Source organism: Choloepus didactylus, chromosome 24 (assembly GCF_015220235.1).
Source record: "Choloepus didactylus isolate mChoDid1 chromosome 24, mChoDid1.pri, whole genome shotgun sequence".
Lineage (NCBI taxonomy): Eukaryota > Metazoa > Chordata > Mammalia > Pilosa > Megalonychidae > Choloepus > Choloepus didactylus.
Window position 1 is genome coordinate 1039567 of NC_051330.1, and position 25748 is coordinate 1065314.

A 25748-nucleotide genomic window follows, 5' to 3' on the forward strand; every position below is an offset into this window, starting at 1 on the left:
AAAACTTAGGACAAAAAGTCTTAAACATCAACTTAAAAAAGTGTGAGGGGCTCAGAGTGTTTCAGTATTACCTACTGCAATCCAGCCTCAAATATAAGGCTTTTCAAGATCCAACTCCTACCTTTCTAGTTTTATCTTCCAGCCCCTGACACTGCAAGCGCCCAACTCAAAGTACTCGCACTGTCACGATTTTGGGCTTTTCTTACAACCGAGTTTCCCAAAGGATTCAAAGTCCTACTAGACGCCCCTCAGTAAGTGCTCCAGAGTCCCATGCATATTAAAGGTCCAGTGAAGTCCTAAATAAAGAAAACTGTCTAAATTAGTTTAACCCAGTGACTCCCAAATTTGTTCCACTCTAAAACTTTTAAAAGGCCAGGAAATTAGTGTTCCACGGAACACCTTTTGGGAAAAGTATCTGACAAAATCTTTTAAGACCCATCTCAAAATTCAAGGTTTTAAAGCCTTCCAAACCACTCAAGAGGTATTCCTTCACGATATTCCTGCAGGCACTGCAGCTCTCGGTGCTGCTCTGCAATTGCCTGGCTCCAGTCATCCCCCCCAGTAGCTGCGATTCAGGCCTAGTACCTACCACACCACCCGGCTCCAGTCGGCTCCCCCAGCAGCTGCGATTCAGGCCTAGTACCTACCACACTGCCCGGCTCCAGTCGGCTCCCCCAGCAGCTGCGATTCAGGCCTAGTACCTACCACACTGCCCAGCTCCAGTCGGCTCCCCCAGCGGCTGCGATTCAGGCCTAGTACCTACCACACCGCCCGGCTCCAGTCGGCTTCCCCAGCAGCTGCAATTCAGGCCCAGGACCTACCACACTGCCCGGCTCCAGCAGAAGCCCAGGATTAGCTGAACATGTGACCACCTGGATGCTGGAAGTGGGGAACTCCCAGGTTTCTACTTTGGATAGCTGGATGAAGGAAAACAGTCAAAAGGTCCACACGATTTGGTAAGAAAGAGGGAGAGTCCATCTTGAGCATGTGGGAAATCAAAGTGGAGATACCCAGTAGACAGGTGGAACTACAGATCAGAAGAGAGATCCGGGCTGGAGATTTGGAGAATCTTAAGGTGGTGACTGAAGCCATCAAAGAGCCAGTGAGGTGACCCAGAATATAATGCAGAGTGAAACAAGTAAAGGGGGTAAGGCGATAATCCGAGGAATACCAATACATAAAACTGTGCCAAGTGCAGAGAACGTGTCTCAAACCAAAAACCGAGGAGTTCCCCTTAACTCCTCTCTCACCCCACCTCTAGCCATCTAAGGCATCACCAAGTCCTGCCCGTCTGCACCACGAGCTAGCCAGAACCATCTCCTCTTCTGCACCCCATGCCTCCCAGTCGCAGCCCTGGCTTCCCCACCGAGCCGGACCACGGCAAAGGCCCCTTAACTGCATCGCTCTGGCTTGTGTCACCCCGTGCATCCCCCACCGAGTAGCCAGGTCACATCACGCATCTGCGTGAAATCCTGCTAGCGCGCCCTTCACACAGGTCTGGCCCTTGCCCACGCCCTCCCACGCCAGCTACCTCCCGCCACACCAGCCTTCTTTTCCATTCTTGCTGCAGCCGGGAAGGTTCCTGCCTCTCGGACTTTGTGGCTGTGGGTCCCTCCGGCTGTACTGCTCCTTCCTGAGTCTCCCCCCGACAGCCCCTGTCATTTAGGTCCAAACCAAGACTGGCAGGCATGCAGTATCACATTACTTGTTTTAAATTTTTTTCTTAGCATTTACTGTGACTTAAAATTAAAATTTAAAATCGATCTCTTCCACAAGAGTAGGGTACTGGTTTGTCTTGTTCCCTTCTTTATCCCCAGAATAATATCTGGCACACAGTAGGCACTCAAATATTTGTTGCATAAATTAATAAGGGAAAGTAGGATGACAACTGAGAAGAAACAGGCAGAAAGCTGAAAAGAAAATCAGAACAGAGTGGCAGCTAACAGACGAGTCTCAGGGAGGAGGAAGTCAAGAAGGATGACTAAGAAGCCACTGAATGTGGCAATCCCAGGCTCTGTGTCCTTTGGGGGGCAATGGCAGACTGCAAAGGGCTAATGAGGAATGACCAAGGGCAGAGGAAGGAAGAAATGGAATAACAGTCTGAGGGGGAGAAAAGCCAAAACAAAGGTCTCTCTGGTGTGGAAAACAGATGCTCATGTTTTCAAGCTGAAGGGAAGGACCCAGTAGAAAGGAGATATTGAAGATGAAGATGGTGCCAGCACAGGCCCCAGGTGTACGGGAAGAAATGGGATCCTAAAGCTACCAAATCCTTTTTTTAAAAACAAAAACAAAAACAAACAAAAACTACCACGTGATTACAGTACAGTATCTTTTTTATGTTCAGAAACATCTACTCCCTGGAAATAATTTCAGAATTTAAGGTTATCTGTATGATCTGCACCTAAGTTTTCTTTACAAAATCATTATCAAAATTAAGCACACCTTTCTTACATGCTGGCGAGTTCAGGGGCAGACAGCCACGGTATTTGCGGCCTCTCAGGCCACCCAGAGAAGAAAAGGTTGGGAGTGAAAGAAAGAGAGGAGGAGAAAGAGAAAGCACAAACGATAAAGCCAACGGGGCTCATGTCGACAATGGGTGAGTGAGTCTGGGTAAAGAGTAGGCAGGTGTTCTCTGTGCTATTTGCGTAGCTTTCCTATACATTTGAAATTATCTCCAAATAAAAGGCTAAGAGAGAGAGAGAGATTTTGCACATCTGAAACTAAACAGGGGAAGCAACTTCCAGGATGAATGGATGGCATACAATTGTCAACTCTGTCAACTACCACAACCACTTTGGAGTAAAGGTCCTTTCTGCTCAGCAGCACAAGTGTAACAACGATCACTAAAGGGACCAAGCAAAACTCACACAGCATTTTACTAAAAGAAAAGGTCAAGCTACTACAAAAGACTATTTTCATTTACCCAATAAATGACTGTATAAACAGCCAGGATTGTTCTCCATAATCTAGCATTCCTAATAAAAAGTCAATCCTGTCAGTAGAATACTGCTTTTTTTTTTAAGAGTGCACATGGTATAAAGAAAACCTAACAGGGTCATCCCTTGACAATTAAATGGGGAAAAAATATCTGAAGCCCTGTGCCTGATTCATCTCCAACAGAGTAGCAGATAATGGTTAATACTTCACATGGTGGGATATCCTAGGAAGGGAAAACAAAAAACAAGAAAACAAAACACCCAAAGGTGAAATCGATTAACACATTCGGCTCCTCTTCGGCTGTACAAATGGTCTGGTGATGGTAACTGGCTATGAAATGGGTGCCTATCAGTACTATAGCACACTTGGGGGGAGGCAAAAACCAAGAATTTAATGTAAGGGACAGTAATGAGACCACGGATGTAATGTGGAGGTGTTAAGAACAATCGCTAAGAGGCACCCGCTCCTCTCCAGCTCTGTAAAAAGCTCTGCTCTCCATGCCAAATCTACAAAGTCAAGGACTCTCCCTCTCTGAACTGAAAATGCCACTGTTTTCCTAGCGCTATCTCCCACTCCAAGGCCAATCAGCTCAGCTAAAATAACTTGTGAGCTCAGAATGTAAGGGATCACTCTTCCTAGTAGACACTTACATGAACTCTAAAATGTAAACATGAATAAGTGGGTCATGGTATAAAGTAAAGGTATAAAGTCAAAGAAAGAGTAAGGTAAATCCAGCAACATAATATGGTACATCTGATCTGGCTCTGAGCCCAGAGGAGTGAATGACAGGCCAGAATCAAGTTTTAACACACTCAGAACTCATTTCTTTCCAAACAACATCCCCAGTATTTCCTCAGTAATTCAGGTCTCAAAAAATCTCATGGGGTCTGAATTTCTTTAGACTTAGGAAAATAATTCAACCAGAGTAGAGGACCCGGGAGGGTACAGAAAGGATGCCTTGGGCCAGACTGGTCCTGAAAGCAACGGGAGGGCTTTGAGCATTTTAGAGTTCATGTAAATAAAGAAATTTGATCACTACTAACCTGCTTCTTGGGAAGTGTTCAAGTTATGCGTAAAACTAAGATTTTTTTTTATCAGCTTTCATTACTGACTTAAACAGTAATGACCATGCACTCCTCTTCCAGGCTTTCCTCAAAACAAGTGGCAGCTCATGCAGGGAAGCCATTGTGTTTTCTGAGGGTAGAGACTAGGAAGACAGACTTCTGAGTAAAGTAAGACCAGCTTGAACCTCAATCACTCAACAAACACATGCTGAGGCCCAAGATGTGCCCAGTCCCCGGAGCCAAAGGCCTTCCCTGCCTCCAAGAGCTCACAGTGTAATTGGCTGGACATGTCCCACAGAAGGCTGTACTATGTGCTAAAAATAAAGGGCATGGACAACACACGCTGCCCGCTGTTGTGACAAAGGAGACCCTGGCCGCTGTGGCTGGGTGGCCGAGACTAGCTTTAAAGAGGAGGAAGGCGGACAGCTGGACCAGGAAGGACGGCAGGTTCTCAAAGGTGGGAAGGAGGGTTCTGCAGCAGCTTTTCTGTTTATGAAATCCTGTCACAGTCACTGTCCCTTTTTTTGAGTCTTGTAAGAACCCAGCGATAAAAAGCCAAGCATCCCCCCAGTTTACAAACAAGCAAAAGTGAGGCTGAGAAGACGTGTCCAGTCGAGACAGTAAGCAATGAAACCGGGGTCTGTCCTGTGGTCCCGCAGCCCAGGCTAGTGTGGGAGAGGAGGAGGAAAATAATTCAACCAGAGTAGAGGACCCGGGAGGGGACACGGAAGGATGCCTTGGGCCAGACTGGTCCCGAAAGCAATGGGAGGGCTTTGAGCTTTCCGACAGCAGAGTTTCAGGAAGATCAGTTACTGAGAATGGAAAGGGAGAGTCTAAAGGCCTCTGGAGGAATTAGGAGAGAGCTCTACCATGGCCAGGCTGGGAGGTAAGTAAAGGCATGAATTAGAAAATACCCAGAACAATAAGCGCAGTGACATTGGTTTTAAACTTTAAATGACCAAGAAAACCACGCACACAAAATCTTATCGTCTCCCTCTCTCTTAGAGAAATCAATTGCAGGAAGGAAAAAAAAAACCTCTACCAACAAATTTCACGAACTGTCTACTAAAACCCCAAAGAGTCATCGATCAACAAATCAGTACCATCAGAGGTTTTCAATAGGCCTACGAGTTAAAACTGAAATTGTCAAGTGGGAATGGCGAGTTCACGACTTCAGCACGCTCCGGGCCGAGCCGGGTGCAGACTGACGCCCTGACCCCAGCGAAGCGCAAGAGCCCATCAACACTGCGGAAGAGGCGCGACCAAGCCCCCGCGGCAGGACCCACGCCACCGCCGCAGGCGACCCCGGGCAAAGCTCTCAGCACTCGGACACCACGTCTGGGAGGCAGCCGCCGCGGGGACCCCCGCGCCCTCCCGCGCCCCGGGAAGTCTCCGCGGACGCCGGGCGCCGCACCCTACTCACCGCGCCCGGGCGGCCGTGCTCGGGGCCGTCGGCGGCGTCGAGGCGCGGGCCCGGGGCGGGCGGCGGGGCGGCGGCCGGGGCCGGCGCGGGCGGCGGCCGGTGCTTGCCGGCGCGCTTGGCCTTGGCCTGGATGCAGCGCTGGTGCAGCGCGAAGGTGTGCTGGCGCTCCAGCTCCAGGCGCTCGGGCGACACGGCCTCGTAGCGGGCCTCGCAGGCGCTGTGGTGGCGCCGGCACAGCTCGATGCGCCGGCGGAGGCGCTCCATGACGGCGCTGTGCCGCGGCAGCGCGAACTCCGCCATGGGGCAGGCGGGCAGCACCATGGGCCGCGGGCGGGCCGGGCCGGACCGCTCGGGGCCGGCTGGCGACGCGGGCTCCGCTCCTCGCCGGCGGCCGCCGTCCGCCTCAGGGCCGCGCCATGGCCCCCCGTGGGCGGCGGCGGGCCCTCCTCCCGCCCGGCTCGGCCCGACTGCGGGCCGGCGCTCGCTGCCCGCCTCAGGCCTCGGCGCGCCCCTGCCGCCGCGACCCCATTGTTTTCCGCACCGCTGTCGCCGCCATCTTAAAATTGTTTTCGGGCCTCTCGGAAGAGGGCGGAGCCTCGACTGGGGCCTCCGGCGTCAGGTGCTGACGAACGGGGGCTCCGGCCAATCAGCGGAGGAGGAACGGGCCACCCGAGGGGGTGGGGCGAGCACGTCAGCGGCGTGCTCAGGCTCCCTAGCAGGGTTTAAAGCCGCTTTACCGGCCCCCACGTGACCGCCGGGAGCCCGTCCCATAGCGGCCGGAGGTTCCCGAAGCACCGCCCCTGGGGGCGGGCCCTTCCGGGCGCACTGGGCGAGCCGGGTCCGGGCGCCTGGCGGGAGAGCGCTGCCACTTTCTTCCCCTTGCGCCTCCCGGGAGCCAGAGTAGTCACGCTCAGTGCCAGCCGTCTTTCCTTGACATCCAGCCCCCAAACCCATCAGAATGGTCCACGAGTGAGCTGAAGAATCTGAATCATTGGGACTGTCAGTAACTCCCATTTATATAAAAAAGTGAACAAGTTTCAGAAGTTCAGCCACTCACTACCTTAAAAAAAAAAGGCCTGAGAAAGGAAGGGGTGAAGGAGAGAACAGCTCCATTAGTGGGGATTACTGGAAAGGCAAGCTTTACATTTAAAGACGGTCTGTCGGGTAACATGGAGTCACTCAAAATTAACCAAAGACGTATGGCATGTGAATATATCTCAATAAAACTGGATTTAAGAAAAATTTAACCAAAGACGACTAGTCCTTGTTCACTGGGCTCTAGTTTACATAACTCACAGGCAAAGGGACCGTCAGAGGGAAAAAAAAAAAAAAAACAGGAACGACGAGACGAATTTAAGACTAAAGCGAGACGGTCTGCGTTGAGCCAAGAGATACTGGTAACAGGTACTGGAGCCCTAATTGCTAACTGGCTAAGTAGGAGGTGCCAGGAAGAGGCTGCAGATAGAAGGGCGCCATCCACAGCATGTCACTCAAGTTTTTACCGGGGTGGACTCGCAGATTAGGCACAGCCTTTAGGGCCCACAAAAAAGGTTTTATTTTAAAATCAGAAGGGAAAAAAAAAAAAGATCTTTTAGGGTCAATTATTTCTTTTTGCAAATACAGTCAAAGCATACAATTTCTTGTTTTTTTTAATCGAGGAAATGACCCAAGGCAAAAGTGCTTAGTGCCCATGAAGTCATAAAGCAGTCTTGCTTTTTGTCTTAAAACATAAACTTTAGATCAGAATTAAATAAATGATTTCTTTTTTAAGAGTAATGGTAACTCAGTGTACTACATTTTGTACACTTCTCAGTAAGCCATTCAGAAGCAGTACAGGTCACGAAAAACTCTTTTAGCATGACTGTGAAAAGCATCCCCGACGTATGTAAAACTAATGGAAGATGGAGTCCAAAGAATATTTTGTAATAAAAACTTCTTTGGTTACTGTATGTCTTATAGAATAGTATCTACAAATTACCAATAGCATCCCCCTCCATTTCTGAGCTGCTATCCCTATTACACAACAGAAAATACTGAACCACAATCAGGCAGGAAATACAGGCAAGGATTAAATATAAAAGACTGACTCAAACTCATGTTGTGAGACAAAGTAACACTATTCCCCAGTCCATAACAGTTTCTGCATATTAGCAAATTCACATTCAGTGGAAAAATAAAGAGAGATTAGCTCACCAAAGAGACACACACACTTAAGGTTACCATGAAGAAGCTCAGTCAAAAGCAGATGCTTAACACAGGGCTTTAATACTATTTAGTAACTTCACAATTTGAAAAAAGTTACTTGGTGGATAAGAGGAACTGAGGGGCACATCTAATAGAAAGTGGGTATTCTACAACTGCAGCAGAGAGAACCAGCCTGTAAAATCATATACGTGCCTTTTGAGCCGAAAACTGCTGCTGGTCATTCATTAGTGGGTCAGACATTGAATCAGGAGGCTGTACCTTGAACAAAAAGAATGAAAGAACCAAGAAAAGGCACTTGGGGGCCAGGGGGCACCTCTGCTAAATAACCCTGGGAAAGCCATAAACGCTAATGATTTAAACCTGTCCCTCCACAACTCAGCTGGAAGAAAGTGTGATTGAGGCACGAAATGCAACTTTAAGGAAAGAGTGAAGAAGGCAGATTCATGGAAATTCTATGCAATGATCCCACACGTGTGCTTCAAGGAGAAACCTGCAGACATATTTCCAGGTCTTGCTAAGTAACTGTTTATTTGCACTCAATACATTTGGGAAAGTCTGCTACATAGCTAAGGTCACTGTGACCACAGAACAGATGAAAAGGATAAAGCACTGAACAGCAAGAACAATGCATCCCACCCTCAAAAGGATTTAAGTGAACCAGTAAAAATGTTGAAGATAAACAAAATAAACGGATACAACCTTCATCTTTTATGAATATCCCTTCCTCCACAATATAAACACTGCAGAGTGTTTACATATTCAGTGCAAGAAACAGTATCAACAGTACATCTGAAATGCCTCTGAAGAAAGAATAAAGCACAAACATCTAATTCTGAATACGTTTCAGTGTGTTGTAATAGATATTACTACACTCTATTGATGGAGGAGAGATTCTGATAGCACCCAACAACCTAAAATCACTGTAGAAAATTCTACAAGCAGTGCTTTAAAAAAAAACTTGAACAGGATTGCTTTATTGTGTAATTTAAGACACAACTGTTACATGAATTGAAAACGAAAACTTGAAAGATTCAGCAGCTATAAATATCAGCATGCTAGATGTCACTCCTCCCATGAATACTTTAAGCCTGTGTTCAATTACAGTCGATTCTGAATTGGCTCACCTCTGGATTAGACTTCTCAAGTCTGCACACAGAGTAACAAAAATGGATAAAAATGAAAGATTGTACTCTATCCTGTACTTCGACCCTGGAAAGGTGTGGGTCTGCTTAAGAAGGAAAAAGAAGAAACATACACGTAATCACAATAAAGCTTAACACTATGCAGAGCTTATAATCGTTTTCAGCGACGAACAGCAAGCTGCGCTGTGAAGAAAATGCATAGCAGAGGAGAAAGCTGGGAATCTGGGAAACAGGTAAGGAAAACAGTGTCAACACAGTGGAAGAAGTGATTAAAACACATCTGCAGCCACTCCAGAGCGCGCATGCCCAGCCAGCAGTCCTCGGAAGCCACCTGTGTCAAGCAGGAACGCCCAGTGCACCCCACTAAGCTGCCTCCTCCCAAGCTGTCTGAGAACTGAGCAGTTCCAAGCACAACAGAATACACACACTTTATGGTGTAACCAACATCAAGTGAAAAGGTTTTGTTTTTCTTTTTGTATGTCTACTTCTAATACAACTTCAACGGAACCTTTCTATAAATGTGGGCTTCCATGCAATCCCTTGCCTCAATTTCCTCAGGAGGAACTGAATAATGGAAGCAAGCAAAACAAGATCATAACCATGAATGACTGCACTTTAAACATGATTATCAATTTTAAGGGACAGAGACACTTGAATGTTGTGTAATCCCAAACTTAAAAAAACAAAAACTGCAATTTGTCCCCCTAGTGTTTCTAAATGTTGATGTTATTTCTGCACAGACAGATTAATATATTAAATTAAGCTAAGATTTTAAAGACTGGCAAAGTTCTATTATTCTATTTTAGAAAACAAAGATGTTTAAAAACAAAAAAATACAAGTTAGTTTCTCCATGTTACATTTCACAACCATTATGTTAAATGTTTTCTTTCTACAAAAACAGGGTCCTTTATGTCACAACTGCAATTATTTACTGCTAGATGTTGAAAATTACAAGGGCCAGTGTTCGCCTGGAACCTGTTGGTGGTGGTGTCTTGAGGTTTTCTGAGTTTCAACCTAGGGTGTACCAGGTCCCCTCCTGGGACAACACTTGCAGGGGAGAGGGAGGGAGAAGAAATCACAGAACAAGTTCTTAAGATAGTTTCATTCTCTTCGTGGCTTTCTGTTTCTCGGTGATCTGTTCAAAATCTCATCCTCCTGTTGGTTGAAAAGACAAGAAACTCTTTTTAACTAGAGCACTTTTTAAAAATAAAAACTTACCATATTTTCAAGATCAGTCAGGCTGAGAGTAGCCCAAGTGAGTAAAAAATAAAACCTGGGATTCATGGGGCCTGAAGCCTATCCAAGGAGAGTCTCATGTAACACTCAAGACTACAAGGGCCCAGTGCTCTTTCTGTTCTACTATAGCTACTTTTTATTGTGTGAGGCAGTACAAGGGGTATAAAAACATGAGATGTGGTCCCTGCCTTCAAGAACTCTGCATTGTAGTTGAAGCAGAACATATCCACTGAAAATATAAACAAGGACACAAACAGCCTTGACCTTTATCAATAGGAGGGTGGAGTTGTGGTAGCTGGAAATAGAACATAGTTGAGCTTTCCATGAGGGCTCAGACTGAAACAGAGAAGCGTTAGGAAAAGGACCTCTGAAAGCCCAGATACATACATCTCTGCTGGGATACTAAGACAAAGGACACTGAAGAAGGGGTCAGATAGCAGACAGCCCTCATGCCAAGCTGGGTTTGAATTTGAATCCATCAACCCAAAACCTTGGGGTCATCCCTGACTACTGTCTGTCCCTCATATCCCACTAACCAATCCCCCAGAAGACCAAGATCCAGAAGCCCACTGGTTCTCACCACCACCCCCACTCCTGTCACCTCGTTCAGAGCCACCGCATCTTGCCTGGATTGCTCCAGGATTCTCCCTGGCCTACAGAAAGCAGAGATCACACCTCTCCCCATGCCCACAAGCGTGCAACAGCTGCCCATGTCACTAGACGGGAAAGACTGCGTCTGCATAACTGCCTAGGAGCCCGCGCCTACTGGGGCCTCCCTATGCTCTCACTCGACTGCCACCCTGGCCCCTCGGGCCCCCATGCTGGCTGCTCGGCTGCCTGGAACACTCTCCTCAACGTCAGCTCCATGGCAAAGCTGTCCTTCACCTCCTGCAAGTCTGCTCAGATGTCAACTTTCCAACGAGGCCATGCAACCCAGCCCACCCCAGCACTCCCAATACCTTTTCCTATCCTTTTTGTGTTTTGTTTAAATAGCCTTTTGCTTTCTAACTTTCTGTGGCATTTACTTCTGTATAATATTTACTGCTTATTGTCTGTTTTCCCCCACTAGAATTTAAGCTCCCCAAAGGTCAGGAATCTTTGTCTCATTCACTATTGTATACCAAATTCCTGGAATAACACACGGCATTCATCATTTGTTATGGGAATGAATCAATCCATGGGCAACAGGGATAAAGCTTTAGAATACGGTGATTTGAGCAGAGGAAATAAAAGCTTTTAAGGGCTCTGTACAAGAGATGTATGAGACTGTTAAATAAATTAAAAAAAGTGTAAATAACCTGAAGTTTCATGTTAGAAAGCATTTTATTAGTTTTCCCCTAAAACATTCTGCTATTCCAAGAAACCATTTTCAGCACAGAAAAAATCCAGATGTAGCTTTCAGTTATCAAATATTGTTCTGCATCCTTAAGAACCCCACTTTTATAAAATTGGCTAACAGATTTTTTACTGTCATAGCCACTGTAAATTTCCCTACAAAACTACTCCCTCTACTTTAAATGCACCTTTAACTTTGTTTGAGATATTAAATTTACCAGCCCCCTCTTTTACCTCTGCTTTAGGTTTTCTATCTTCCTCCTCTTGACTGACAGAGCCGCCATCTTCTTCAGCATCACTTTTTTGCTTCTCTTCTAGAATAGAAGTTACAGTGAAACAACTGAGAAAAACCTTCCCTTTTCTTTTCAGCCCTTAGACAATTACCATCAGAACATACCACTAGCGTCTAAAACAATCTTTACCACAACTTGCTTATAAGGCTTCAAAACCACATTCTAGGGTTTTGGATTAAAGCAGATTCTGGGGTCTAATTCTTACCAAGTTTCTCTTCACCCTCCTCCTCCTCATCTCCTTTGTCCTTTTCCTCCTCCTTCTCTTCCTCTTCTTCCTTCACATCTGGCTGAGGAGCGTCAGTCTTCTTGTACTCCACAGCACTAGGCTGTTTCTGAAATATTCCCCAAGTAAACAGTTCTGTTTGCATTTTTATATATTACATTATCACAGGACCACTGAGTACCTGTGGGAAAGATTCTGCACCAGGCTACATCCTGGAGGACAGCGATTGAGAAAACGAGTAAGATGCAATTCCTACCTTCAGGGGACTTCCCCGAGTGTGTATGCGTGCGTGTGTGTGTACAAGTGTATGTAGAGGCTCAAGACAGATGGAACAGTAAAAACCACAGGGCCAGGCAGAAGTGCAGCTCTGAGTACTAAAGCCAACCGGGCCACAGATGGGGTGCACAGGCTAGAAAAGATTACAACGTGTTTTGACGGCAAGGTGAAGTACAATCTTCATTTAGCATAAGTAAAGCAAGCCTAATCAAAATTTTGTCTTTTTTTTAACACTTCGTGCAACAAGGGCTAAACAAGCAAAACTAACAATAAGGCTGTGCTACCCACTCTGTGTATTTCTTTTGGAAGGTAGGGATATGGGGAAAGAATGGATAATGAGAAATCAAAGATCCAATTACAGAAAGTCTAAGAACTGAAACAACTCTGCCAGGAGGAAAACTGATTTGTGCCCAGAAGGCTGGTTTATATCTAAGACTACTTTTTGGGAAAACTGCTGCCACATATTAAAAACAGTAATAATTATATAGTGGTGTAAATAACACTAGAAACTGAGGGGCTAAAAACTCTACTCCCATCTGGGCACAGTCAATGGCCACTGAGAATTAGTGAAGAGAAGTTTCTGAAGGCAACGCCGTATCTGGGCCAGTCACTACTGAGCTGCTATGAAGAAGACCTGGCACAATGTATCTTTTGCATGTTGTTTTTAACAGCACAAGAGTTCTTTCTGAAAGTGACTCTGAAGAAAAGTCTCACCTTTCCAGAACAGCAGAAGAGGATAACAAGAAACACAGGCAGAGCTACAGTCAAAATGTAGACCACCCACAGCCACGGGCGCTCCTCCGCTGCCTCGAGCATCTGCCCCACCACACCCGGCTGAAAAACAAGACAGGACAGACGTCAAGGTCTGGCTCTTGACACCAAACACAGGCACACTTGCCCGCTGTTCAGCCACTGCCCAGCACTACCCAAGCACCTCCTTTTTCAAAGAGTTCAAGCCAAGATGTTAGTATAATCTAAAAAGGACATCAGAGAAGAGCTTCAATTTTCATGTTCCCCTTTATCATCAAGGTGACTTAACTTTTACAGGCAAAAGTTAGTCACCTGCAAAAGGCTTCCTTAACCTCAGGAACCAGTGAAAAATGAAGACTTTCTTGATCTAAAGGACCCTGGCTCTCCAATTCCCAGCTCTGCCACATGACCAAATGTTTAAAAATTCCATATACTGGGTAAACCAAGATTCAACATTTAGAAGTGCATTAAAACACACCCTACACATAACACAAATAAAGAATCCAAAGCCACTACTTTAGACTAATGAAATCATGTCCTAAAACCCAGGATTTTGTCTTTAGCGGCAATTTGTCTCTTTTTATGCCAATACTCCCAAAAAAGCAAAACGACATACCCGAAAAGATAACTTTTCACAAAAGCAGCATTTAATTACCCGCAAAAATAGATAAAAAGCAGGCACAAACCTCGGCAGCCCCATCAGCAGCTTTTTTCAGACCCCATCCATCACTGGCCCAATCATCAACTACTTGTCGATCGCTACAAATTATAAAGTTGTCAAAAAAAATATCAGAGGTCATGGACCACAGCTCCAAACCAATGGCACTAAAAGGAGTCATTTTGAAAGGTTCCAGATCTTCAAAGAAATCTGGGTTTGGTATTTTCCTTGGTTTCCAGATTCCCTAGGAAATCATATGAAAAGAAAATTATTATTTCAGGTAATGATAAAAATTTATGGCGAACCTACTCTCGGATGAATTCTACACGATCAATGGAGATATGTGCCAACTTCATGAAACTTAAATGAGCAAAGGGAACAATGAATCTGGTGCCAAGTGTTCTGCACATTCTACCTCTAAGATATCTGGACTCCAACCACTTTCTTTTTTAGTACCCACAAGTTGGTTCAAAACACAACCTTGCTCTTCCTGAACTGTTCTGGCAACCTCCACGCTTATCAACTGCAGTTTTGGGTAGGAGTGTATATCAGTACAGTCTTTTTCAGGTGATTTAAAATGTACATGATCTTCAACCAGCAATCTCCCTTCTAAGTAAAACTACCTAGAGAAATAATACATCCACCTAGATACGGATAAAGGTGCACTGACTCTAAAACTGAAAATGGCAATCCACCTAAAAATCCATCAACCAAACAGGTGAAGGGCAATTTTTGATTTATCTTATGGTTTGACTACACAAGTAAAAATGCATCTAGAGGCAGATAAACATACATACAATGTGTTCGTATAGACAGACCTACACTTTACAAGGTAAAGTTTGACAAATAAAGTGGGTATGAATGATTGTAATTCTATGGGGGTAGAAACAGAAAAGAGATGGGGTCTGAACGGCTATGTTTCCCCAGCATGCCTGATCATCACTCCCTGCATTCTGAGCACCTCCCTTGGGCCTCACAGTGTCTTTACAGTTGGAAATACTGAGGCCAAGAAGTGAGCTGATCTGCTGTGGCTGAGGTGCCAACACACATTGCCACCCTCTCTCCTTCGCGTCTCTCAGATCCTGCAGCTGAAGTACTGCTGCCACCAGACAGCAGGGTACCCAAATCCAAAGTTTCCCATTTTTTTCTTTTAGCCTTTAAGCTTAAGTTATAAGGCAACAATGAAAGCTGTTCTCTCCAGGTTCTAGGTTTATCTTTCTTTGCAACATTTAATCCATTAAGCTCTCTCTCTCAATTTATGAAGTTTACTGTTTTTAATTTAATAATTTGAATATGATAACCACCTGACAGCTTCACGGAAGACAATTTTCAATACTAAGACCAATAAAAGCCATTTAGCCATCAAGAGGCACAAACCTGGTAGTTAGGATTGTCAATCATGGGAGGCTTCCATTTACCCTTATAATTGGGGTTGTCAATCATAGGTCGCTGCCAGACCCCACAACCAGGGGCCGATTCGCACTTGGGGTTGGCAATCTGGGGAGCTTCCCACTCTCCATCCATATCTTCATCCCTGCGGAGGTATGAGCAACAAGTTACAAATGGCTTCTGCGGTGCAGAACTAGGGACAGCGGTCCAAGCACTCCCCAAAATACGGCCACAATGCTTTCACAGCACCATACTGCAAAGCACTGTCTTCTGTTTCTGCATTTCCAGTAACGTCTTCTGATGAGAGAAGCGTTAAAAAAAAAAGAATATGCAATTAAACTTGTCAAGCTCTACCCTGCAAGCTCTACACTGTATTTGAAATTTACTTCACGAGAAAGCAGATCAACTTTTAAGAAGCTAATGCTCTTACCAGTCCTCTGGCTTCTCAGCATCTGGGTCAGGAATGTACTCTGGCTCATCATCTAACCAGCCTTCAGGTTTCGTGGCCTCTTCATCGGAAATCTTAGCAGGGGCATCTTCATCCCTTAAACACAAAAGAAAAAGCTAGTAAAGACAACACTGGCCAAGGAATCATAGTGTGGTCCCACTCTCTGCATCTGAAACAGGGCACTCGTAACAATTTAAAAAATGGGCCACGACCCTTGGCAGATAAACTCATTGCCCTCCCCTCTGCGTGGGACATGACTCCCAGGGGTGTGACTCCCCCTGGGGATGCAGGACATGACTCCTGGGGATGGGCCTGGACCTGGCATCATGGGATTGAGAGGGTCTTCTTGACCAAAAAGGGCAAGAGAAATGAAGCAGAGTGAAGTTTCAGTGGCTGAGAGATTTCGAGTGGAGTCAAGAGGCCACTCTGCAGGGTATTCTTGTGCACTGCATGGATATCCCTTTTTGGTTTTTAGTGTGCTGGAATGGCTAGAGGGAGACACTTTGGGCTGTCAGATTGCAGCCCAGTAGCCTTGATTCTTGGAAGACGACTGTATGACTGTGTTGCCTGCACTGTGTGACTGTGGTAACTGTGTGACTGTGAAAGCTCTGTGGCTCACTCTCCCTTTATCCAGTGTTTGGACAGATAAGTGGAAGAACGTGGACAAAGATTAAATGAAGAATAGGGTGGGATGGGGGAATGGAATGTTTTGTGTGTTCTTTTTCACTTTTATTTTAATTTTTTTTTGGAGTAAGGAAAATGTTCAAAAATTGACCATGGTGATGAATGCACAACTATATGATGGTACTGTGAACAAATGATTGTACACTGTGGATGATTGTAGGGAATGTGAATGTATCTCAATAAAACTGTATTAAAAAAATGTGCCAAGGACTTGAACAGACATTTCTTCAAGGAAGATATACAAATGGCCAATGAGCCAGAGAAATGAGTGCAAATGCAAACCACATAAGATACTACTTCACACTCATAGAATAGCTATAATAAAAGGAAAAAAAAGGACAATACTGACAACGATGCTGAAAAATTAGAACCCTCAAACACTGCTGATAGGAACGTAAACGGTACAGCTGCTTTGGAAAACAGTTTCTAAGTTAAGTGGACAGTTATCGCATCACCTAGCAATTCTACACCTAGGGGCACACCCAGAAGAACTGAAAACCTATGCCCACACAAAAATTCGTACATGAATGTTCAAAGCATTATTCCTAACAGCCAAAAAGTAGAAACAACCCTGAACGTCCATCAACTAATAAATGGATAAACACAAATGTGCAATGTCCATACACTGGAATATTATTCAGTCCTAAAAAAGGAATGGAGTTCTCTTACGAGCTATAACATGGACGAACCTTGAAAATATTATGCTAAGTAAAAGCAGTTATGAAAGACCAAGTTATCTGATTCCATTATAAGAAATATCCAAAATAGGCAAACCCATAGAAACAGAAAGCAGGTAAGTGGTTACAGGGCCTGGGAGGAGAGATGTGGGTTCAACTGCTTAATGGGGATGGGGTAATTTCTTGTTGGTGATAAAATGCTCAGGAATAAAGATAATGGTGATGGTTGTACAGCTTGTGAATATACTAAAACCACTTAACTGTACACTTTAAAATGGTGAATTTTATGGTATGGGAATTGTATCTCAGTAAAAAAAAAAAAATTCATCCTAAGAAATTCACAAAGACAGCCAACTTCAAAGTTTTATGCAGTTGCTGGAAGACAGTGCCAATTTAGTTGGAAAACAAAAATACTTTCTATCCTTGGTCAAGATTCTGCTCGTATTGTGCTAGTTTTAAATTATATGAGAATTTCAAGAATTTGTATAATAGTCAGCTGACCCTTCTGAAGCTGAACATTTACTCTGCCCACAACGCGCCCCCTCCCCGCCAGCCCAAAGCTAGTTAAGGAAGACAGTACTCAACAAAGTTGAGTTCAAACATAAAGATCACCAATTATAAAAATGAACTGGGCATTTACACTAGTGCACAGTAAAATTTCATATACACAGAGCTGGCCTTTAAAAGGGTGGGCACGGAGGTGGGGGTGGGGGGACATCAGCTAGAATTCAATTGCTAAGCCTAAGAGGACACTTTTACAAATGAAAGGTGAGCTTTATTTTTCCTTTATTCACGTGCTGACATGGCTGAAAGCTTCTGTACTGGACTTCAAATATATCACATGTGGCCACAAATAAGAGCATGACCCCAACTATTTCCATTTCTAATCACTCTCCATTTTGTAACCTACATAAAAAAAGATACAGCCTCAATTTCTCTCATATTCCTTAAGCTCACTCCAGCTCCTCGACATTTGCACCTGATACATTCTTCTTCAAACCAGGGGTATCATTTCCAATCTCCACCACCTAGTTACCTCACATCCCATCTTCAAGCCTCAACTTGATTTGCCTTCTCCAAGAAGCCAACCCTGGGTTGGATCTACTAAGTGTGCTGTTCACCCAGCAACACCTTCCAACCAACCACTTCCCAAACTGCATGCCAATCGCCTTCACATGACTGCCCCTCAACTAGACTGGGGCTCTGTGGAGACCGGCTGAGTCCTTCTGGCTTTTGTTCTACTGCTCAACACAGAGCAGAGTGTTTCTAGTTAAAACCTATATAAACTACTTACTAAATTGTACTTTGAAAGTTATCACCTTTTTGTATATACACTAAATTTTACAATAAGGAAATAACTGAAATTGCAGAACTGCAATCCATAACATTCTTTGAATTTTGCTAACTACTTGTTAAATCCTACTTTGAAAGTTATCACTGTTGTATATATGTTAAATTTCACAATTAAAAAAATGTATAAAAAACATAATTTCAGCATTTTGCTGTCTTTAAAATGGTGAAGCAATGCATATGAATGGTATTGGCCCTTTTTGAGCTATAGTAGCCTACATTTTTATAGATTATTGAAAATATCAGCTCTTATTCAATAATGTTGGCTTGCTCAAGCCACAAGTAATATAGGTCCCACAAGCTCACCAGTCATCTGGCTTGACAGCATCCGGATCTGGGATTTTTGGTCTTTCGTCCCAGTCCTCAGGCTTCTGATCTTCCGGGTCTTCAATTTCACGCGAAGGATTTACAGGAGGAGTCATGTCGTTCAGCAGATTTCCACTGTTCACAACAGACTGGTCAACTAATATTTCAAAACTATTATCTGGATTCAAGACTGAAATAAAATTAAATGGAGAAGAAAAAACACTAGTCATTCATTCCCAGACTCTCTTTACCACAACACAAGAGATGGTAACTTCCCACAGAAGGACGCAGTGCAGAAACCTGGATGTAAGACAACGTGTTCTGGAGTCAGAACGTGGTCTCCCACGCCTGGCTCTGCCCTGGACGGGCTCTGGGGCGGAGGGCAAGTGAACACCCTCCTCCTCATCTGTGGAGCCTAAACGCCAGTTCCTCAGGTTTCCAGGAATTACAACAAGTAACAGTTAAGTATTTTAAAACCAAGTGACCTCAATTATGTACATTAAAAAATCAAAAAAACACAAAGATACATAACTAATGCACCCTCACTGGTCTGACACAAACGGTTTCAGTCATCAGGCAAGTAAGTTTATTCGTTATAACCATCCCCAAGAGGAAAGGCCCATTTCTTCACTTTCACAGCTGGTATTACTGCCATCTGTGTTACTAAAAATTTCAAGTCACACAAGCCTTATATAACCTTGAACATTTTATTATTAAACCACATGGCCTCGTGGTTGTACTTTTAGAGTCCAATGAAGAATGAAAACAATTTTAGATACATAGAGGCCTCTTAATATGTGGTTTATTATAGCTAAAGCTCAGATTCCATACTTAAATGTCCAATAGGCAAGTGACTAAGTAACAGCACATCCAGATGATGGTATATTATACTGCTATTATAAGTGATAATGAAGATAAAATATATACTCTCATGGAAAAATTCTCACATTCTTTTGAAGTAAAGAAAGTAATCAGAAGTACAGAAAGTACTATAGTATGATCACTTTTGGTAAAATGTTATGTGCCTGTATAATTTATACACACATACAAAAAAGTGTTTGGACAAATATGTATCAAAATGTTCTATCAGTGGTAATGTCTAGGAGCGATATTTTAGATAATTTTCAATGTCTTCTTTTTGCTTATTTCTATCTCCTGAACTTCTACAGTATTAAAAAGAAAAAAGGATTATTATATTCTTTAGAAAAAGAATCATGTCTATAGGATCTCAAAACAGCAAGAAAAGCTTCATTAAATTAAAAAACTATTCCAATGTCCAAACAATTAAACGATTACCCAAGTGCCAGAGGAGCCAAAGAAAGTTCAAGTAAAAAATAACTTGGAAAAATTTCATGTATACTTCTATTGTATGTCCTCTTGTTGAATATTCTTTTCAACAAGAAGATAAACCTAGAGAGGAAATAAGAGGACCAGTGAAGAAACTCTTTATAGGACAATAAAATTTATTTTAATTAAATTGTTTCAAACATCAGCTCTCAGATCAACCTATGGGAGAGAGTAAACAAGGACTCCTCCTTATCTGCAGGCTTGGATCCTCTCCAGATGTGCAATCCTCAAATTCAATGGATAGTCAACTTAATGTTCTAAAACCTTGAAACTAATAATTTTTCTTACTTAATGTATAAAGATGTGTTTTCTTGTCAGTAAAATAGGTCTTCAGATCTGCATCTGGCCTCTTAGCATGCTTTTCTTCATATGTACCCGTCTTTGGGTTTTTGTGCCGGAAGATGAAGTGCAATTTATAGTCTTCTCCACATTTATCTGGACCAAACATAATCGTATAAGGGGTCTTGTCGTGGAATTGATCCTGCAGAGACAAAAGTGGATTATTTTAAGTAACTCAATAAAAACATTCAAAAGCAAACTTTCAAAAGCTTGTGATGCATTCTCTGACCACAATGGAATACAATTAGAAGCCAATGACCATCAGAGACTTAGAAAATTCACAAATACCTGGACGTTAAACAACACACTCCTAAATAATCAGTGGGTTAAAGAAGAAATAGCAAGAGAAATTGCTAAATATATAGAGACGAATGAAAATGAGAACACAACATACCAAAACCTATGGGATGCAGCAAAAGCGGTACTCAGGGGGAAATTTATAGCACTAAACGCATATATTAAAAAGGAAGAAAGAGCCAAAATCAAAGAACTAATGGATCAACTGAAGAAGCTAGAAAATGAACAGCAAACCAATCCTAAACCAAGTAGAAGAAAAGAAGTAACAAGGATTAAAGCAGAAATAAATGACATAGAGAACAAAAAAACAATAGAGGATAAATATCACCAAAAGTTGGTTCTTTGAGAAGATCAACAAGATTGACAAGCCCCTAGCTAGACTGACAAAATCAAAAAGAGAGAAGACCCATATAAACAAAATAATAAATGAAAAGGGTGACATAACTGCAGATCCTGAAGAAATTAAAAAAATTATAAGAGGATACTATGAACAACTGTATGGCAACAAACCGGATAATGCAGAGGAAATGGACAATTTCCTGGCAACACATGAACAACCTAGACTGACCAGAGAAGAATTAGAAGACCTCAACCAACCCATCACAAGCAAAGAGATCCAATCAGTCATCAAAAATCTTCCCACAAATAAATGCCCAGGGCCAGATGGCTTCACAGGGGAATTCTACCAAACTTTCCAAAAAGAACTGACACCAATCTTACTCAAACTCTTTCAAAACATTGAAGAAAATGGAACACTACCTAACTCATTTTATGAAGCTAACATCAATCTAATACCAAAACCAAGCAAAGATGCTACAAAAAAGGAAAACTACTGGCCAATCTCCCTAATGAATATAGATGCAAAATCCTCAACAAAATACTTGCAAATCGAATCCAAAGACACATTAAAAAAATCACACACCATGACCAAGTGGGGTTCATTCCAGGCATGCAAGGATGGTTCAACATAAGAAAATCAAACAATGTATTACAACACATTAACAATTCGAAAGGGAAAAATGATCATCTCAATAGATGCTGAAAAAGCATTTGACAAAATCCAACATCCCTTTTTGATAAAAACACTTCAAAAGGTAGGAATTGAAGGAAACTTCCTCAACATGATAAAGAGCATATATGAAAAACCCACAGCCAGCATAGTACTCAATGGTGAGAGACTGAAAGCCTTCCCTCTAAGATCAGGAACAAGACAAGGATGCCCGCTATCACCACTGTTATTCAACATTGTGCTGGAAGTGCTAGCCAGCGCAATCCGGCAAGACAAAGAAATAAAAGGCATTCAAATTGGAAAAGAAGAAATGAAACTGTCATTGTTTGCAGATGATATGATCTTATATCTGGAAAACCCAGAGAAATCGACGATACAGCTACTAGAGCTAATAAACAAATTTAGCAAAGTAGTGGGAAACAAGATTAACGCACATTAAGTCGGTAATGTTTCTATATGCTAGAAATGAACAAACTGAAGAGACACTCAAGAAAAAGATACCATTTTCAATAGCAACTAAAAAAATCAAGTACCTAGGAATGAAGTTAACCACAGATGTAAAAGACCTATACAAAGAAAACTACATAACTCTACTAAAAGAAATAGAAGGGGACCTTAAAAGATGGAAAAATATTCCATGTTCATGGATAGGAAGGCTAAATGTCATTAAGATGTCAATTCTACCCAAACTCATCTACAGATTCAATGCAATCCCAATCAAAATTCCAACAACCTACTTTGCAGAGTTGGAAAAGCTAGTTATCAAATTTATTTGGAAAGCAAAGATGCCTCGAATTGCTAAAGACACTCTAAAAAAGAAAAATGAAGTGGGAGGACTTACACTCCCTGACTTTGAAGATTATAAAGCCACGGTTGTCAAAACAGCATGGTACTGGCACAAAGATAGACATACAGATCAATGGAATCGGATTGAGAATTCAGAGATAGACCCCCAGATCTATGGCCGACTGATCTTTGATAAGGCCCCCAAAGTCACTGAACTGAGTCATAATGGTCTTTTCAACAAATGGGGCTGGGAGAGTTGGCTATCCATATCCAAAAGAATGAAAGAGGACTCCTACCTCACACCCTCCACAAAAATTAACTCAAAATGGACCAAAGATCTCAATATAAAAGAAAGTACTATAAACCTCCTAGAAGATAATGTAGGAAAACATCTTCAAGACCTTGTATTAGGTGTCCACTTCCTAGACTTTACACCCAAAGCACAAGCAACAAAAGAAAAAATAGACAAACGGGAACTCCTCAAACTTAGAAGTTTCTGTACCTCAAAGGAATTTCTCAAAAAGGTAAAGAGGAAGCCAACTCAATGGGAAAAAAATTTTTGGAAACCATGTATCTGACAAAAGACTGATATCTTGCATATATAAAGAAATCCTACAACTCAATGACAATAGTATAGACAGCCCAATTATAAAATGGGCAAAAGATATGAAAAGACAGTTCCCTGAAGAGGAAATACAAATGGCCAAGAAACACATGAAAAAATGTTCAGCTTCACTAGCTATTAGAGAGATGCAAATTAAGACCACAATGAGATACCATCTCACACCGGTTAGAATGGCTGCCATTAAACAAACAGGAAACTACAAATGCTGGAGGGGATGTGGAGAAATTGGAACTCTTATTCATTGTTGGTGGGACTGTGTAATGGTTCAGCCACTCTGGAAGTCAGTCTGGCAGTTCCTTAGAAACCTAGATATAGATTTACCATTCGATCCAGCGATTGCACTTCTCGGTATATACCCGGAAAATTGGAAAGCAATGACACAAACAGTTATCTGCACACCAATGTTCATAGCAGCATTATTCACAATTGCCAAGAGATGGAAACAACCCAAATGTCCTTCAACAGATGAGTGGATAAATAAAAGGTGGTATATACACACGATGGAATACTACGCGGCAGTAAGAAGGAACGATCTCGTGAAACATATGACAACATGGATGAACCTTGAAGACATAATGCTGAGTGAAATAAGCCAGGCACAAAAAGAGAAATATTATATGCTACCACTAATGTGAACTTTGAAAAATGTAAAACAAATGGTTTATAATGTAGAATGTAGGGGAACTAGCAATAGAGAGCAATTAAGGAAGGGGGAACAATAATCCAAGAACAGATAAGCTATCGTGGGTAAATTTAGCGTTCTGGGAATGCCCAGGAATGACTATGGTCTGTTAATTTCTGACGGGTATAGTAGGAACAAGTTCACAGAAATGTTGCTATATTAGGTAACTTTCTTGGGGTAGAGTAGGAACATGTTGGAAGTAAAGTAGTTATCTTAGGTTAGTTGTCTTTTTCTTACTCCCTTGCTACGGTCTCTTTGAAATGTTTTTATTGTATGTGGTGTTTTTTTTTTCTAATTTTTTTGTTTATTTTTTTATTTTTCATACAGTTGATTTAAAAAAAAAAAAAAAGTTAAAAAAAACAAGGAAAAAAATATGTGGGGCCCCCTTGACGAGGCTGTGGAGAATGCAGGGGTATTGGCCTAGCCCACCTCGATGGTTGCTAACATGACCACAGACATAGGGGACTAGTGGTTTCATGGGTTGAGCCCTCTACCACAGGGTTTACCCTTGGGAAGGCTGTTGCTGCAAAGGAGAGGCTAGGCCTCCCTATAATTGTGTCTAAGAGCCTCCTCCCGAATGCCTCTTTGTTGCTCAGATGTGGCCCTCTCTCTCTACCTAAGCCAACTTGAAAGGTGAAATCACTGCCCTCCCCACTACATGGGATCAGACACCCAGGGGAGTGAATCTCCCTGGCAACGTGGAATATGACTCTCGGGGAGGAACGTAGACCCGGCATCGTGGGATGGAGAACATCTTCTTGACCAAAAGGGAGATGTGAAAGGAAATAAAATAAGCTTCAGTGGCAGAGATTACAAAAGGAGCCGAGAGGTCACTCTGGTGGGCACTCTTATGCACAATTTAGACAACCCTTTTTAGGTTCTAAAGAATTGGGGTAGCTGGTGGTAGATACCTGAAACTATCAAACTACAATCCGGAACCCATGAAATCTTGAAGACAACTGTATAAAAATGTAGCTTATGAGGGGTGACAACGGGATTGGGAAAGCCATAAGGACCACACTCCCCTTTGTCTAGTTTATGGATGGATGAGTAGAAAAATAGGGGAAGGAAACAAACAAACAAACAAACAGACAAAGGCACCCAGTGTTCTTTTTTACTTTAATTGCTCTTTTTCACTTTAATTATTATTATTGTTATTTGTGTGTGTGTGCTAATGAAGGTGTCAGGGATTGATTTAGGTGATGTATGTTATGTAATGGTACTGTGAACAACTGAATGTACGATTTGTTTTGTATGACTGCGTGGTATGTGAATATATCTCAATAAAATGAAGATTTAAAAAAAAAAAAGAGTTAACTACAGATTTCAGTATCTAAGGAGCACTCACCTAAAACTATAAAGAGGTAGCAACAGCCAAAAATAATCATGAGTAAATTTTACTTGATAGAAAAAAAAAAAAAAAAAAAAAAAAGTGGATGGCTACAAGCTTAAGGAACAGCCATCTCAGAGTCTAAATGCCAGTGATAAGACATTAAAATATCAAAATGTCCAGGTTTCAGCAAAACTTTAAAAAAAAATACAAAGAAATAGGAAGAGATGGCCCAGACAAAGGAGACAATTAAAGCATGTTTAGGAACCATCAATGAGGAGGATCAGACTTGGCACATTCCAGACAAAGACTTTTTAAAAAGTCGTCCTAAATATGCTCATAGAGCTAAAGGAAAAACACAGAGATCTAAAGGAAATCAGGAAAATGAGAAAGGAACACAGAGAGAATATTAATAGAGCAATGGAAATTATGAAAAGGAACCAGATACAGCTGAAGATCACAGTAACAGAAATCAAAAATTACTGAGGGATTCAACACAGATTGGAGCTGGCAGAAGAAAGAATTAGTGAACAACTGAAATCGCCCAGTTTGAGGATCAGGAAGAAGAATGAAGAAAAGCAAAGGCTGCAGAACCTGGGGACACCACCAAGCATACCAATATTCACAATGTGGGAATTACAGAAGAGGGAGCAGAAAGACCATTCAGAGAAATAATGGATGAAAACTTCCCAAACTGTATGAAAGACATGAATATATACACCCAGGGGGCTCAACAAACTCCAAATAAGAGAAACCGAAACAGACCCCTACCATACCATGTTAAAATCTAACTGCCGAATGCCAAAGACAGAATTTTCAAAGTCGCAAGACAGAAAGAAGCTATGTGCAATATATAGGGGAGCTTCCATAGATCTCAGTAAGTGCTGATTTCTCATTGGAAACCATGGAAGGAAGAAGGCAGTGGTAAGACACAAA

The 25748-nt window shown here is 42.6% G+C and overlaps 2 protein-coding genes across 3 annotated transcripts in view; both read right to left on the bottom strand.

Moving 5' to 3' along the window:
- The window catches only part of MAML1 (mastermind like transcriptional coactivator 1), a 43240-nt gene extending 37242 nt beyond the window's left edge, over window positions 1-5998 (bottom strand). The window contains exon 1 of the mRNA XM_037817649.1: window positions 5425-5998. Coding sequence (XP_037673577.1) covers window positions 5425-5745 — 321 coding nt within the window. The 5' untranslated portion in view covers window positions 5746-5998. The remainder of the gene's footprint in view (window positions 1-5424) is intronic.
- A 1672-nt stretch (window positions 5999-7670) lies between these two features.
- The window catches only part of CANX (calnexin), a 36276-nt gene continuing 18198 nt past the window's right edge, over window positions 7671-25748 (bottom strand). For both annotated transcript variants that reach the window (XM_037817651.1, XM_037817650.1), the window contains 9 exons: window positions 20033-20225; window positions 18398-18587; window positions 15363-15476; window positions 14921-15077; window positions 13572-13787; window positions 12850-12969; window positions 11842-11968; window positions 11578-11657; window positions 7671-9927 (listed from right to left, as the gene is read on the bottom strand). In XM_037817651.1, the coding sequence (XP_037673579.1) occupies window positions 9874-9927; window positions 11578-11657; window positions 11842-11968; window positions 12850-12969; window positions 13572-13787; window positions 14921-15077; window positions 15363-15476; window positions 18398-18587; window positions 20033-20225 (1251 nt within the window). In that variant the 3' untranslated portion in view covers window positions 7671-9873. The remainder of the gene's footprint in view (window positions 9928-11577; window positions 11658-11841; window positions 11969-12849; window positions 12970-13571; window positions 13788-14920; window positions 15078-15362; window positions 15477-18397; window positions 18588-20032; window positions 20226-25748) is intronic.